The sequence below is a fragment of the Theropithecus gelada genome, chromosome 9 (genome assembly GCF_003255815.1).
Source record: "Theropithecus gelada isolate Dixy chromosome 9, Tgel_1.0, whole genome shotgun sequence".
Lineage (NCBI taxonomy): Eukaryota > Metazoa > Chordata > Mammalia > Primates > Cercopithecidae > Theropithecus > Theropithecus gelada.
The window spans coordinates 85,171,003-85,186,875 of NC_037677.1; the positions used below are offsets into that span (position 1 = coordinate 85,171,003).

Sequence of the window (15,873 nt, forward strand, 5' to 3'; positions counted from 1 at the left end):
GAAAGGATGAGTTCATGTCCTTTGCAGGGACACGGATGAAGCTGGATACCATCATTCTCAGCAAACTAACACAGGAACAGAAAATCAAACACCATGTGTTCTCATTCACAAGTGGGAGCTGAACAATGAGAATACATGGACACAGGGAAGGGAATGTAACACACCAGGGCCTGCCATGGGATAGGGGGCAATGGGAGGGATAGTATTAGGAGAAATACCTAACGTAGATGATGGGTTGATGGGTGCAGCAAACAACCATGGAGCATGTATACTATGCAGCAAACCTGCACGTTCTGCACATGTATCCCACGAGCAACAGATGTTCATGATGGTTGTAAAGGATCAACTGTATTTTAAAACATAATATATTTTTTAAATCTATAATTCTTTTATAAACACATTCACATTGTTCAAACTATAACCAATAGTTTTTTTTGTTTGTTTGCTTTTTTTAACTTTCATTTTAAGTTTAGGGGTACAAGTCCAGGTTTGTTACATAGGTAAACCTGTGTCTTGAAGGTTTGTTGTACAGATTGTTTCATCATCCAGGTGTTAAGCCTAGATTTCTCAGAAGGGAAAACACACCAAATATATGTTCTTAAAGGTCAAGGGCTGGGTTTTGTATAATAACTAGACCATTATCTGTAGGATTTGAGACCTTGTTCAAAGACCATAATAAAATATTAATCTTTGCTAACACATTCCCATATCTAACCATCTAGTCAAAATAGCTTATCCGCTGCATTTTTAAAGAATAACAGGTGGCCTTTTGTCACTTTATGCCTCTCTATCTGAGCCAAACTATATAATCATTTGCATTATACCTTTGGCTCAAAAACTTTTATATGTTTAGGCTATCAAGAATTATTTTTAATGGTTCCTAAATCATTTTAATCCTCAGAACTACTTTGGCCAATATTTGTCTTTGTTAAAAGTTAAAGGTGAGCACTCCGTACTATGTGAAAATGAACGCAATATTTAATTTTTAGTTTTGTCCTGTTAACATTAGATGATGCCCAGATAGTAAGCCTTTTCGGTAATGGAATCAATGGATGAGGAATTTGACCACTGTTGAAGGTTTTGTATATAAGAAGTCAATACAACATTGACCAAAATATTAACCAGCCAGCCAGAGAAACAGAATCCTAACTATTTCTGAGGAAACTGTAAGTAGAACTTCTGCTGAACAAAATTGTTATTTGAATTATTAGATTTTTTCTTTATCCCAAGTGATGCATTCTTTAAAGGCTTAGATACTTGTTGTAGATTCACCTGTATAAATGTATCTGTTTAAATTATGGCTTATCCCCCTAGGATTTGATTTTTTTTTGTATGGACATGAGATTCTTAATTATGGAAAGACAAATTTGTTTATTATTGCAATTAGTGCCAAATGTGAAAGTCTCATAATTTCTTAATTATTGAACTACAAATGTGTTTATTAAGTTCCTAAAGTGAAAGTCTAGTCTCTATGATTCTTCTTTTTGAGAAGGAATAGATCAGTACTCTATTGTCATATAATTGACTGTATTAATATGCTATGTTGACTATTTAATATCATACAAATCAACTGCTGTTGAATTGAACATTACTAATACTATTGTGAAACTTTATAGGCTACTAAAACATTTATTTAAATTATAAACCTTTCAAAACAGAAGTCTAGACCAAATTATATAAATCTCCCTGGGGATGTCCCTATAAAAGCTGGCCCAGGGTCATACTGAAGAAGTATTACAGTGGGAAGAATATAGCCTTTGGAAATAGACTATCTAGTTTCAAATACGGGCTCCACTACTTTCTATGTATTTGGTTGGGTGAGTCCTCTTTTAGCCTTACCTTGGTTATTTGTAAAATGAATAATACAACGCTACCTGCTTCATAGAGTTGCTATGAGAATTAAATGAGATAATAGTAATAATAACTATATCTAATTAATGTTTATAAGATACCCAGCATGTTAAGAACTTTACTTTTGTTATCATAATGAATTCCCCTAACATAGAGAAGTGTACTATTACAGGCCTTATTCTGTAGATGAGAAACTGTCTTAGCAAAGATAGTTCATTTCACGTATACCATGTTGAACACACAGTACAGTACACAGTGAGCCCTCTGTATGTGTTAATTACTGGTATTTTCCTAGGACTTGGCAACAAGCATTTTGAGAAATTTATTCTGCCCTTGAACATCTTTGAGCCCGTTGGGGTGTTCTCCAACGCAATCAGTAGGTTAAGTGTCCTAACTTTGCAATGGCAAATCACTTAATGGAGGCCATGTGGCTTCCTGAAATGTTTGATGAAAGCCTCTGGTTTGAATGTTCCAACACTACTGGTTAGTCTTTCTATATTAGTTTATCTCTGCCTAAAATATCATGGTAAAAACAAGGCTAAGTTAAAAACTGATTTTTTTTTTTTTTTTTTTTTTTTTTGAGACGGAGTCTTGCACTGTCTCCTGGGCTGGAGTGCAACGGGGTGATCCCTACTCACTGCAACCTCCGCCTCCCGGGTTCAAGGACTCTTCCGCCTCAGCCTCCCGAGTAGCTGGGATTACAGACGCGTGCCACCACACCCAGTTAATTTTTTTGTATTTTTAGTAGAGACGGGGTTTCATCGTGTTAGCCAGGATGGCCTCGATCTCCTGACCTCGTGATCCACTCGCCTTGGCCTCCCATAGTGTTGGGTTTGCAGGCATGAGCTACCACGCCCAGCCGAAAACTGATTTTTAAGAGATACCCTTAAATCTAATCCTATACTAAACCAGTGGGCAAACTATTAGACCAGAGAGTCAGATTTAGGCCTTCAGAGTTCTGGTCTGGCTTTACTGTAAATCAGGAACTATGCTATATGCTCTGCATGAATTACTATAAATGGGTTTTACTGAAATACTATCAGCAACTGGGAAGTCACCACTTTTCAAAGAATTCCACTTGAATCCAAAGATCCAAATGTTACAAATTCCTCACTGTATTCAAGTCAAATATTTATACATGTGACCTCCAAATATTGCTCCTAACATATAGTTTCTCGATAAATATTTATTGAATAATTTGTTTCTGACACACTAAAAATGAAGTGATTTAAAACTGTCCTCTACATGGCTCGCCTTCAAATATTTGAGGACAACATCACTTCTCTACTGAAGCTTTTTCACCAGCTTAATATCTGAGGATTCTCAAACTTATAATTGGTGACTACAACATAGAAGGAAGTTCGGGTGTTATGGGTCTAATATCAAATATAGTCTATAAGGCTGGGTGTGGTGGCTCATGTCCATAATCCCAGTGCTTTGGGAAGCCCAGGCGGGAAGATACCGTGAGGCCAGGAGTTCGAGACCAGCCTGAGTAATGTAGAAACACCCTATTTCTTTCAAAAAAAAAAAAAAAAAAATTAGCCAGATGAACACCTGTAGTCCCAACTACCCTGGAAGCAGAGGTGAGAAAATCACATAATAACCTCAAATCAGTAAATGTTTGTGGAATAACTATTATAAACAACATTTAAAATCATCATGATGACTTTGAACACACATTATATAGAGATTGGATATAGAGAAGTCAAAGGCCCACACATCCCTTACGCAAAACTGGGCTCTCAAAACAAGCAGGCGAAAGTCTTAAACACAAAGCATAATAAGGACACATTGTTATGCCAATTAGAGGCTTTTATTTTCTTTTTTTGCCAATTAAGATTAATTCAGTATGGCTTGAAACCAAGTGGGAAATGTTCTTAAAAGGAATCAAACAGTGAAAACATGTTAAGCATTAAAAGCATTAAGTTACCTGTGCTGACATCCACATGTCCCAGTTTATTGCCAAGAGAATATAATCAAACCCAAGCATTCCTCTGCTTGGCACAAAGGTAAAATTGGCATAAAATATAAGCATTATGAAAGTATAATGGGTTAACCATGGCACCGGTTATTCTTTTCTTTCAGGCAAGGTCCAAAATGTGGCTGCTTTTAACAATGGCAAGTTTGATATCCGTGCTGGGGACTACACATGGTTTCTTTGGAAAATTAAATCCTGAAAGCCCTGAAGCGACTATGAACATTGTAAGTTACTCTGGGAAAAAAACTCCATAAAACTAAAAGATGCTATTATTTAAAATCATAATGAGTTAAAGATTTTATATGACCAATTAAAAATAAACAGTAATATTCATTTATTAGATATATCTAAAAATCAACTAAAATTTCACCTTTTGGGTTTTCTTCCTCAGAGTCAGATGATTACTTATTGGGGATACCCAAATGAAGAATACGAAGTTGTGACTGAAGATGGTTATATCCTTGAAGTCAACAGAATTCCTTATGGGAAGAAAAATTCAGGGAATACAGGTATATATGAGCTTCTTTTCTTCCTTCCTTTCTCTCTTTTTTGCTTTCCTTCTTTATTCTTCCTTCCCTCTCTCCTTTCTTCCTCCATCTTTTCATTCTTTTGTTCTTCCCTTTTTCCTCCTTTTATTTCTTCCTAAAAATATAATGTCTTGCTGATTCTGGAAATGCAAAAATAAGCTATATTTTCAGTCTTCAAGGAGATCATCATCAAGCCAATGAAATAGGTAAGTAAATGAGTGATTATAACAATATGTGATAAGCTCAAGCTACAGCGGTGCATAGGATATTAAACTGAAAGTTTTCATAAAATCACCTACCCCAGCTAGGGGAGTCAAGGAAAGCTCACTCTCAGAAACAATAACTGGATGAAGATCTAGAGGATCAGGAAGAGTTAGCCAGGGTGCGTGTTGCAGAGGGGAAGATGGGGAGCCAATTCAAGGCTCATTTCCCAAACACATACAAGCCAATTTTCACTAGTATTATCAAAAATTTACCTTTTTCTCATCGTAGAAAAGTTGTGAAGTACAAAAAGAAAAAAACATTACTCGTAATTTTACCACTCACATTTTACCAAATTTAACATTGTGCTGAATTACCTGAGAATATAATTTTTTCAATAGTTTTATTGAGATGTAACTGGCATATAATAAGCTGCTCATATTTAAGGTGTACAGTTTCATAAGTTTTGGCATCTGAGAAAAAAACTCCCTGAGAAATCATCACCACAATTAAGATAAGATATTCAAAAATAATCAACTCAATCACGCAAATGTATTTAGTGGTAGTCATATGGAAGACTGTTTCTAGCCTCACGTTTATCCTAGAATAAGGAATGCATTTATAAAGTTTATAAACATTTTTCTTCCTTAGGCCAGAGACCTGTTGTGTTTTTGCAGCATGGTTTGCTTGCATCAGCCACAAACTGGATTTCCAACCTGCCGAACAACAGCCTTGCCTTCATTCTGGCAGACGCTGGTTATGATGTGTGGCTGGGCAATAGCAGAGGAAACACCTGGGCCAGGAGAAACTTGTACTATTCACCAGATTCAGTTGAATTCTGGGCTTTCAGGTAAACAAAAGGGACAATTAAAAATAAACACTGGGCTTTAAAAGCATAGGCATTTGCCCCTTCTAATCCAGTTCCATTTTAACAAATTACACTCCTAGTAGGAGGATAGATAAGTCATTTTCATTCTAAACCATTCTTGGAGTCTTCCATGTACCTCATTCCTAGGGTAGCTTTTCCTTCAAACTTCCTGCGATCTCAGGAGTCTCCCATTAGGGAATCCCTGAGTGTGCTTTTCCAAATGGAATGAACAATATGGCTGAAGCAAGGAAATTCACTGCCCCTGGAAAATTCCAAAGGAATGTCCATATGGACTCAAGAGAGATGTGAAAACCCAGTTGGGGGTAGGAGAACAGCAATCTGAATCATCATCAATAGGAGGGGTAGGGAGACTGAAATTCAGATGTCATGGAGAGATTATTACAGGCTTCTCTCACTGGTCTTCTTGTGCCTTACTCCTGGAAATTACTGATGGAGGTAGAGAACAGAAGAAAACCTGGCTGCTGATGCTAAGGCATGAAAGTGTTCCAAGAGTTCTAGCAGCTGAAAGGAAACCTGTGTGTCCCAGCTGTAGCGGGGAAAGGGAAAATGACATGAGTGAAGACTGAGGTGCTGATGGGGCAGTAGTGGTGACAGTGAGAGCCTTGGGCCTCATTCTGAGTGCACAGAGAAGTTTTAACAGGGGAGTGGCATAATACAGTTTTCATTTTCAAAATATCATGTTGGCTGATTTGTGAAAAATAAAACAGAAATATAGGATTTATATTAAATGACACTCGAACACAGCATACACATTATTATTAAATCTGACATTTCATTTCAGGGATGGAAATAATTCCCACTTACAGATACTATCTTGTTTGGATTCAATTGTGGCTGCAGTGCTGTGCTTCATAAATGATGTCCGTTGTTTATAAGAAGCCGCCCCAAAGGACACCTGACATTCACTGAGGGTCTATAAGCATCAATGTTTAGAGAATCCAGTTTTCTGTATCCCAAAGGGATCATTAGCTATAAATGCTTGAATTTTAGAAACAATAGCAAGGAAATGTATTCACTTTCATTTTGTCTTTTTCCTTTCAGCTTTGATGAAATGGCTAAATATGACCTTCCAGCCACAATCGACTTCATTGTAAACAAAACTGGACAGAAGCAGCTACACTATGTCGGCCATTCCCAGGGTACCACCATCGGTAAGTAATGGCAGTCAAGGCCAAGTGGTTTACTTCTCATAAACATTTTCCCAGTGGTTATAGTAGGCATGTTAGCAACTACATTAATTGCTTTCCATTCATGTAATGCCTCCAACAACACAATGACATATGGACAATTATAATTCCTATTATATGGGAAAACAAAACAAGGGGATGCAGTTCGTGCAAGGTTACATGGATTATTACCAATAGGGTAGCTCAGGCAGTCTGATTCCCAAGCACATACTCTGAAGCATTATACCACACAGCCACTGAACTGAGTTTATTCATTTGACTGTATTTATAGGGCAGGCTCCTATGATGTATCCAAAGAATACAGAAATAAATAAAATAGATGAAAACTTCTGCCTTTGTGCCACTTATACTCTACAGATAGGAAGCAGAGAAAATAAAAAAGGTTACAAAGTAAAATATAATATATTCTAGATAATGGTAAAGCCATGGAGAGAAAATAACCCAGTGAATTACATTAGAGAGCACCAGAGGGGTTCACAGAAATTGTAGATAGGTAACACAAGCACTCTTTGGGTAAAGCCATGATGAAGGTCAGAGAGTGAGTCATGTGCCTACCTCGTAGGCATCAGATGTTCCAGAAAGAGAGAATAGCAAGTGAGAAGAATCTGAAGCTGGAGCACACCTAGTTTGTTCAAGGAACAGCAGTGAGGCTATGCCTTGTGTGAATAAATCAAATTGAGAAAGAGACAAGACAGAGTGAGAGACGAGATCACAGAGGATGGGGAGGAAAGACTGTTCAAGGCTCTTTGGCTGTTGTAGGGATTTTAACTTTCATTCTGAGAAAAAAAGAAAACTGCAGAATAACTTTGAATTGAAGAGTTACATGATTCATAACAGGATCCCTTTTGTTGCCAGGGGCAAAGGGGCAGGAGCAGAGAACCAATTAGAGGACGCGTATAGTACCCATGTGGGAGATGGTGGTGACCTGGATGAAGGGTGTTCTTGGAAAAACCATTCTTCCACAAATAGAATCAGACTACATATTATATAGTTCTCTAGATGTGAAATGGTTTTTTTAGGCCATTCTTGAGTCTCATCAATATGTCATTATTGACAGTGGGAGGGCCTTGCCTATGTAGCTATACTGCAGAGTTAAACTTGATAACTACTTGATCACATCCTCATCTGCTAGTATACTACTGCTTACAAAATTAATTACTGAATGTATTTACTATGTATAGATATTTGAATTCTCTTGGGTCCTCATTTATCAAGCATTTACTATGTGCCAAGAATCATGATAAATTCTTTCTTTATATGATTTACTTCCTTTAGTTCCTAACAACCTAATGAAGCACTCACCACTATCCTTGTATTTCAGACAGGGAAACAGTGGTTCTTAGAGATTAGGTGGCTTGTCCAAGGTCACAAAACTAATAAACCACAGAGCCAGGATTCAAATTGAGTTTTGTCATATTTTAAAATTCTACTCTTAACCTTTCCACTTATATACTCTACTCATATTAAGTGTTAATTAATTATCTCATTGTGATGATATAAATTTAAATTCATAAAAAATATAGCACAAATAACTATTTTTTGTAACCATGTGAGTATCCCAAATTTGGTCTATTTTCTAAGGTCAGATAAGGGTTTATGATAACTTTTAAAACATTACAGCCTCGTGTCCCCATAGAAAAATCTATGAAAATAAAACAAATATACCAAAATCTAATCACTCTGAGCCAGCAGAGATGCCAAGTTCTCAGGTTTTCTCAAACACCATCCTTAGTAAGTCCAAAATAATGTCACACTTGTACAAACAAACAAAACAACAACATACACACACACACACACCTTTTCACCAGTTCCTTGTTCTTTTTCAGGTTTTATTGCCTTTTCCACCAATCCCAGCCTGGCAAAAAGAATCAAAACCTTCTATGCTCTAGCTCCTGTTGCCACTGTGAAGTATACAAAAAGCCTTATAAACAAACTTAGATTTGTTCCTGAATTCCTCTTTAAGGTATGCAATTCTCTTTAAGTAAGTGAATCTAAGACACTCGATTGCCCATGGATTTTAAAGTTATAGAAAGAGAACAGAGTTATAAAAAGAGAATAATCATTTTTATATTCAAAACTGGAACTGTATGCATCTGTATTATTTCTTTGATAGCACTGACCACGTTTGAATCTCCTCTACAGCCTGCGAGATCCCCCTTTCTTTCTTTGTTCTTGATTAGCTTCATGTGGGTCAGCAATGCCTAGGAGTAGATTTGCTTTTTCACAGATGGTTTATCAAGCACTCTACACAGTTGTGTCAAGGCTGTGATTCCACTCCAGGAGGAGGGAAGAGGAAATAAAAACAAAACAAAATAGTCAAATAAGAAGACTCACCCACTCGGGACAGAGAGACTGGAAAGAGGAGGGAAAGGAAGGAAAGGGAAAAGGAGAAGAGGAGGAAATAAATCAATGATTGAGTGAGGCAAACACCTTGAGATCTCTCATGGCTTTCCCTTTTGGCTTTCTTAAGAGCTCCTTCATCTTTAAATGGGGATTTCAAAAGTCAGTAGTGTGGATTTCAATACATTATAAATATTAAGTGCCTTATGCAGTAGGCACACATGTTATCAATTAATCTTTTTGTTTGACAGTGCTTAATAGCCTAATTCTCTCACTCAGTGAAACCAACACACACACACACACACACACACACACACACACACACACACACACACTCTTTCCTTTAGGAGAACGGTTTAGCCTCAGGCTATAAAATATAATGATTCCATTTCCTTCTATGGTTTTGTACTATTCATCTCTTTTCATTCTGTATTAATATGTATGTCTAAAGCCTAAGAGAACTTACCTATAGGCAAACTACATTTGGAAAACTTTTATTAAAATCCAAAATTTTGTGATGACCCAGATATTTTTATTGGCTACATCAATTGAGAACTTCTTTCCTACTTGTACTCAGATTTTCTGATGGGCAATGCAGACGTAGATTAAAATTTAGAAAAGCGCTAGACCTCAAGTTAGAGGCTTGGGTAAGGATTCTAGGTATAATCGAGCTCTAATTAGCCCAAGACCCTGACTCATGTTAACCTCATGTTTCCTCATTTATAAAATAGAGATGACAAAATATCTGCCTTCCTCAAAGAGAGTTGGGGCAAACTCTTTCTATTCTTATACTGAGCCTCAGTGCCTCTGTAAAGGCTTTGCTGAAAATATGGCCAAGTCACCATTTCTCCTCCCAAACTTTTCACAATTTATTGCTGAAATCTCACATCTTGGCACTTCATTATGACAGTCTGCCATGTATTTTTAAGATTTTATCCCACAACCCCTATCACCCCAACTAGATTGTACTCTTTATGTCTTATACTTCCTCTCAGCAGCCAGTACTGTTCTGTGCCACAATAGATACCCAGTATTGATATCTGCGCTGCCCATTTCACAGCTGTCTTGAGGGAATTAACTAAATGAAAGTATTGGAAATTCCTAAAACAACATGTAAAAATAAGAATATATCATCATCCTAATCACACATGTATAAGTAGATTAGATAAATTAGTGAGTCTTTTCTGCAGCTTGATTGCTACAACCCTCTAATAGTGCCTTTATTTTTCAGATTATATTTGGTAACAAAATGTTCTTCCCACACAACTTCTTTGATCAATTTCTTGCTACTGAAGTGTGCTCCCGCCAGACACTGAATCTCCTTTGCAGCAATGCCTTATTTATCATTTGTGGATTTGACAGTAAGAACTTTAACACGGTTAGTATGCATTTCAATTTCTATATTTTGAGCAACATCTTTGATTACTTGTTTCATTGCCACTTAGAAATGGTACTTTATGAGAACTAGGAGCAGGTTCAGAACTGCGATATCCTGATAAACATGAGAGAAATCACAAATCATTGCCCCAATTTTGTCACTTCCGGCATCCTTCCATCACCCCAATTGCCCCTAAAACAAATAAACAACATGAAGAAAAAAAAACAATTTACTACTCAGTTATGACCACCTAAATACTAGGTGTTACATTTAAATTCTGTAAGAGAAAGGACTGAACCATATATTTTAGTGGCTCCTTTGTGAGAAAAATGTCTTTATTGAATAAATGTTTTCAATAAATATTTCTAACGCTGACAGTAATTTCCATAAATCTTACAGACCATATTTCTGAGCAACTATTTATGTAAGACTTTGCCCACATTCTTTTTTTGAGACGGAGTCTCACTCTGTCACCTAGGCTGGAGTACAGTGGCGCAATCTCGGCTCACTGCAAGCTCCACCTCCCAGGTTCACACCATTCTCCTGCCTCAGCCTCCCGAGTAGCTGGAACTACAGGGGCCCGCCACCACGCCCGGCAATTTTTTTGTATTTGTAGTAGAGACGGGGTTTCATCGTATTAGCGAGGATGGTCTTGATCTCCTGACCTCATGATCCACATGCCTCGGCCTCCCAAAGTGCTGGGATTACAGGCGTGGGCCACCGTGCCTGGCTGACTTTGCCCATATTCTTTATCTACCTTTTCATTCACTTTGTATTGAGTTGGACATACATGACAAACATACATGACAAAATACACTATCATAAAGTAGTTAAGAGTATGGATTTAGGTCAGTTTAAATTCAAACCCTACATTTGGAACTGAGTTAAACTCCTCTGTCTTGATTTCCTCATCCACGAAATGGGTTATTGTGAAGATCAAATGAGCTAGTATGTTTAAAGCATATAGAACATTGTACAAAGCATATAGCACATAGTAATAGCATACAAGGTTTTCTACCACTATTCATAGACAACTATCTCCACTCAAAATTGTCACTTTAGTTATATACCCTTGAACACCTAAGAAAATTACATCTATTGATAAGAAAGTATAATTCTATGAAGTGTTGTAGTTACTTGTCATTCCATATGTGGAGTTTAACAGAGAGTAGCCTATCTCATCACACTAAGAAAAGGCAGAACAAATTACTGCATTCCATTAGTGAGAGTCTTATAAGTAAAATAATAGTAAAATAAGACAAAGGAAATTGGAGATGCCATCTTCTGCATAATAATTTGCAGAAGAGAATCTTCAGTCTCCAATGAAGGTGGCCAATTTGTTTCACTCTGGCCACAGTCTGCTGTATTTATGGCATTAAGAGTCACTATGAAGGGGCCCTCTGCAACTTGAGAAAGGAACTTCAGTTTGCTGCCTGGGGTTCTGCAAAGCAAGAGGCCTGTGGGTGAATATTTAACCTACAGCACTCTAGCACTGGGTAGAGAAGCATAAAAGCTGAGAATTTAGACTCAGCGACCCAAATTAAAGTATCTGGCTCCATTCTGTGTGGATCTTGGACATTTCTCTAAACTTCTTTGTGCCCCAATTTTCATTTTGATAAAATGGAACTAATAAGTTCTCCTCATTAGGCAGCTACAAATTAGATGGGTTAACACATGCAATTGCACCTTGCAAATTCTGAAGTGACATACAAATGTGTTATTCATATCCTTCCAGTAAATGCTACTTTTAAACACTTGACCTGAATCAGAAAACATAAATCTTTACTGTTTTTAAGAAACTGAGTATGTGTCTACATATGCATATAATATGTGTGTGTGTTGATTTCTAGAGTCGCTTGGATGTGTATGTATCACATAATCCAGCAGGAACTTCTGTTCAAAACATGTTGCATTGGAGCCAGGTATCGTTTTCCAAATGCTGTTAAAACTTATTTTGTGGGTCTCAACCCTTTTCACTTTACCTAAACACATTTTTAAAATATCCTGCTGAGTACACCTAGAAGGTAATTTTTCTGGCACTGATAACCATGCAAAAGTAACTATGAATTTATTTCAAAGAAGCAAATGCTTTTTATGACTTAGCATGCAAGAAAAATTATTTTGAGTGAAGCTGCATTTAAACTTACATAAATACCTTGTCTTAGATTATTAATCATCTTTTGGAATAAGAAAAGTGTTTTTTAATAATTGTTTAAGTTGAAAATAAACTGCTTGGAAATGTTTGAATTTTATTTTTCACAATATAATAATTTTTATTTGTTTGTTTTTAATTTCTCTATGTTAGGCTGTTAAGTCTGGGAAATTCCAAGCTTATGACTGGGGAAGTCCAGTTCAGAATAGGATGCACTATAATCAGGTAAGCTTCTTAAAGTTGGAATTATTCACATTTTGAACAATACTATTTAAATATTAAAGAAGAAATTATGTTAACTGCGCATCTATTTTCCAAAGGAATGTTGATGTGCTGTCTCCCATTCTCCCACATGACTACGCATTCATTCTCTGGTGCCTAGGCTCATTTAAAGCTGCCCTCAAAGTACTACATCCCCATGTGTGAGAGATTTCCCAGGACATACCACTACCCATTGCCATTACACAGACCTGTCCCATATCCCAGATCCCCAGCAAACTGTCCTCTCCTTTCTGAAGTACATATACCTGATATAATAAGCTAACAATTCTAACTGTTCATGAGATAGAGTTGGAATTTCCAGTCTTCTTAAACATTATCCTTCCCTTTGTTGACAGCCAGAGGAGTGATTTCACTGGAATATATTCCCAAACAGAAGAAAAAGATGCTGTGCTTGCCGGTCAAGGCTGGAAATATTTTACAATAGGCAGAGGCCTTTGGCATAGGCAGACATATTAAGCAGTCCTCGCACTTGTTGTACTAAGAATCCAGACTTAGGAGTTTATCTTATCTTCAGTCAATATGAGTTTAGGCAATCATTTCTTCATCTCTTCACCTAGGCTCAGGAAGTTGTTGACAGGATTTAGTGCTATAATATCTATAAGCTCTTAGCTCAGTGCAAGCTCTCAGGTTATCATTGACTATTTTTGAACAAGGGAAGTACCCTACAGTATTTTGTAACCTTCTCTTCTTCCTTTTCACCACATCCAATTTTTCCATCCAAGTAGTAGCTGAACAACTCTATTAATTTTCATCTGTTTCCATGACTCAAAATTTAGAAGGGATTGATGTGTTTTAACAATGTCCTATGTGTAGAGAAGGCGTCCCCCAACCTTGATTTTGCATTTTTGATGTCTTTAAAATTTTCAGAATAGCATGAGATAAAACTTCTGTTGAAAACATTTTTTCCCTCCACCATCACCTTCTCAAAATCTCCAAAACACAGGCTTGCTTTGAGTCTCTCTTTCTACTGGGCTCTAATACTCATAATCATTGGACTACATCTTAGAGGAACAAGAAACCCAGTCCCCAAGTCCACCCTTCTTCCAACCAAACCAATAATATACCAGGTTGGTCTTTAACTAACTGAAGCAGTGACACTAATTTAAGAGCCAGGGCCAGCATCTGGAAAACTCTTTGAATAATAGGATATAAGTAAAATAAACTGGGTTTATAATTATGAATATTCTCCATACTACTCCCTTTTCTCTAATATTTAGGAAATAGAATAGAAATCATGAAAATATTAGGGAAAATTACATATCATAAAATATTTTGCTATGGCAAATTGGCTATTACACAAAAGGGGAGAATACATAAACTTTGAGTATATTGGATTACTATTCTTGAAACTATGATCTAAAAAAATTCTAACAAAATTCTCTCTGGGCAGCAAGAAAATTCGAGATAATTCTCTTATTCCCTTTTCTGCTTTGTAAACCTCTTTAAAATATATGTGTGAATTGTGATTTTCAAGAAATAGGACATGGGGATGATAATACCCTTTCTCAGAATTTGAGGCAACATTTTGTAAATACTCAGGTAAGTATTCGACAATTACAGTTCCATAACTGAAACAACTGACCTATCCCCTGACCATACTGGGAAGTCAATACAGAGCCAAAATAAATGACTCGGGACATTTTAAGATCATATTTTAGAGTGTTTGGGTAGAAACAACCTATTAACAATTAGAATCTAATCAAATCCATTTCCTTTAGCTTGAGTTGCAATCTATGTTCTTAATTTGTAAGACTTACTGTCTGAAGCCTTGCTATTCAGAGCAGGGTTTGGAGCCAATGGCATCAGAATCACCTATGAATGCAGAATCTCAGGCTCTTCCCCAGATCTACTGAATCAGAATCTTTACTTCAACAAGATCCTCAGGCGATTCACAGGCCCATTAGAATTTGAGAAGCACTGATCTAAAACATATTGCATTCACTTTGCTCTGTGGATAAAGGTGGTTTTCTCTGTGCAATCATTGCTAGAATTCACTTATAAAACTGTCAGTTAGTGTTATACACTCTACTTGAAGAATAAGTGCTGGGTTTAAAGTGTGTTTACCTAAACTCTTTCTTTCTCTTGTCTTTTCTAGTCCCAACCTCCCTACTACAATGTGACAGCCATGACTGTACCAATTGCAGTGTGGAGCGGTGGCGAGGACCTATTGGCTGACCCCCAAGACGTTGGCCTTTTGCTTCCAAAACTCTCCAATCTTATTTACCACAAGGAGATTCCTTTTTACAATCACTTGGATTTTATCTGGGCAATGGATGCCCCTCAAGAAGTTTACAATGAAATTGTTTCTATGATATCCGAAGATGAAAAGTAGTTCTGGATTTAAAGAATTATCCATTTGTTTTTCCAAAATACTTTATTGTCTCATATATAGTATTTTCCTAATGTTTGACATGCAGTGCTTGTTTCTGTAATTCTGACTTTAGAAATATATTGGCATCAACAAACTTCTATTTGTCATTTTGAATTTTTTTAATTTAAAGAAATTTGATTTTCACCTGGAAATTTATGTGAGAGAAATTACTTGAGAGAACGTATTTCTGGGGAGGTGAAACTTCTCTTCTCATTTTCCCATTCAGTTTCTCTTCTGAACTCACTTATATATGAGCTGTGAGCCATAAGTGTTACCAAAGGACAGTGTTGGCTTCATATTCACTCTGCTTATGTACGCTTGATGCTGAATATATGGCTTTCTATTGTTGATGAAGCCGAGTCTTTCCATCTGTGTAGTGGGGCCTATCACTTGCTATTTTGCAAATTTAATCCCATGGAAAGGCCAATTGGGATGTAAACTGGATCAACTCACTTTCACTTCCCAGGGAGTGGAGAGAAGGGTAGTTTGGGAAGCAACAGATGACGTCAACCCTGATTCAGGAATTTGAGATGAAAAGGGTACGCTCTATTGTTATTATTATTGTTCTGCCCTCATGTTTTTGGGTCTTAACCACCAAATAGGCACCAACTAACCAAATTATTTTTGAAATCTCTGCCACAGTGCTGGAAACCACAGGATCCAGAAACATCCCCGTTGATATATAAGTTAGGATGTACAACTGCCATCAGTACCAAA

General features: G+C 36.9%; 1 protein-coding gene across 4 annotated transcripts; it reads left to right on the forward strand.

Moving 5' to 3' along the window:
- Positions 1 to 1,007: 1,007 nt before the first annotated feature.
- On the forward strand, positions 1,008 to 15,251 carry LIPF (lipase F, gastric type). Of its 4 annotated transcripts, none has more exons than XM_025395897.1 (11): positions 1,060 to 1,166; positions 2,147 to 2,231; positions 3,942 to 4,053; positions 4,221 to 4,338; positions 5,209 to 5,407; positions 6,488 to 6,597; positions 8,460 to 8,596; positions 10,205 to 10,351; positions 12,202 to 12,273; positions 12,657 to 12,728; positions 14,881 to 15,251. In XM_025395897.1, exons 3-11 carry the CDS (start codon positions 3,949 to 3,951, stop codon positions 15,115 to 15,117), a joined length of 1,197 nt encoding a protein of 398 aa, XP_025251682.1. In that variant the 5' UTR covers positions 1,060 to 1,166; positions 2,147 to 2,231; positions 3,942 to 3,948; the 3' UTR covers positions 15,118 to 15,251. The 4 variants fall into 4 exon arrangements, with proteins under 4 accessions (XP_025251681.1, XP_025251682.1, XP_025251684.1 ...); XM_025395899.1 differs by having other exon boundaries at positions 5,308 to 5,407; XM_025395896.1 differs by lacking the exon at positions 2,147 to 2,231 and having other exon boundaries at positions 1,008 to 1,166; positions 3,937 to 4,053.
- Positions 15,252 to 15,873: the final 622 nt, after the last annotated feature.

Excerpts from the sequence above, each read along its gene's own strand:
- LIPF (XM_025395896.1), top strand. The coding sequence starts at position 3,949 with ATGTGGCTGCTTTTAACAATGGCAAGTTTGATATCCGTGCTGGGGACT. Across the intron at positions 10,352-12,201 it reads ACAGTAAGAACTTTAACACG|AGTCGCTTGGATGTGTATGT; the intron begins GTTAGTATGCAT and ends GTTGATTTCTAG. Across the intron at positions 12,274-12,656 it reads ACATGTTGCATTGGAGCCAG|GCTGTTAAGTCTGGGAAATT; the intron begins GTATCGTTTTCC and ends TCTCTATGTTAG.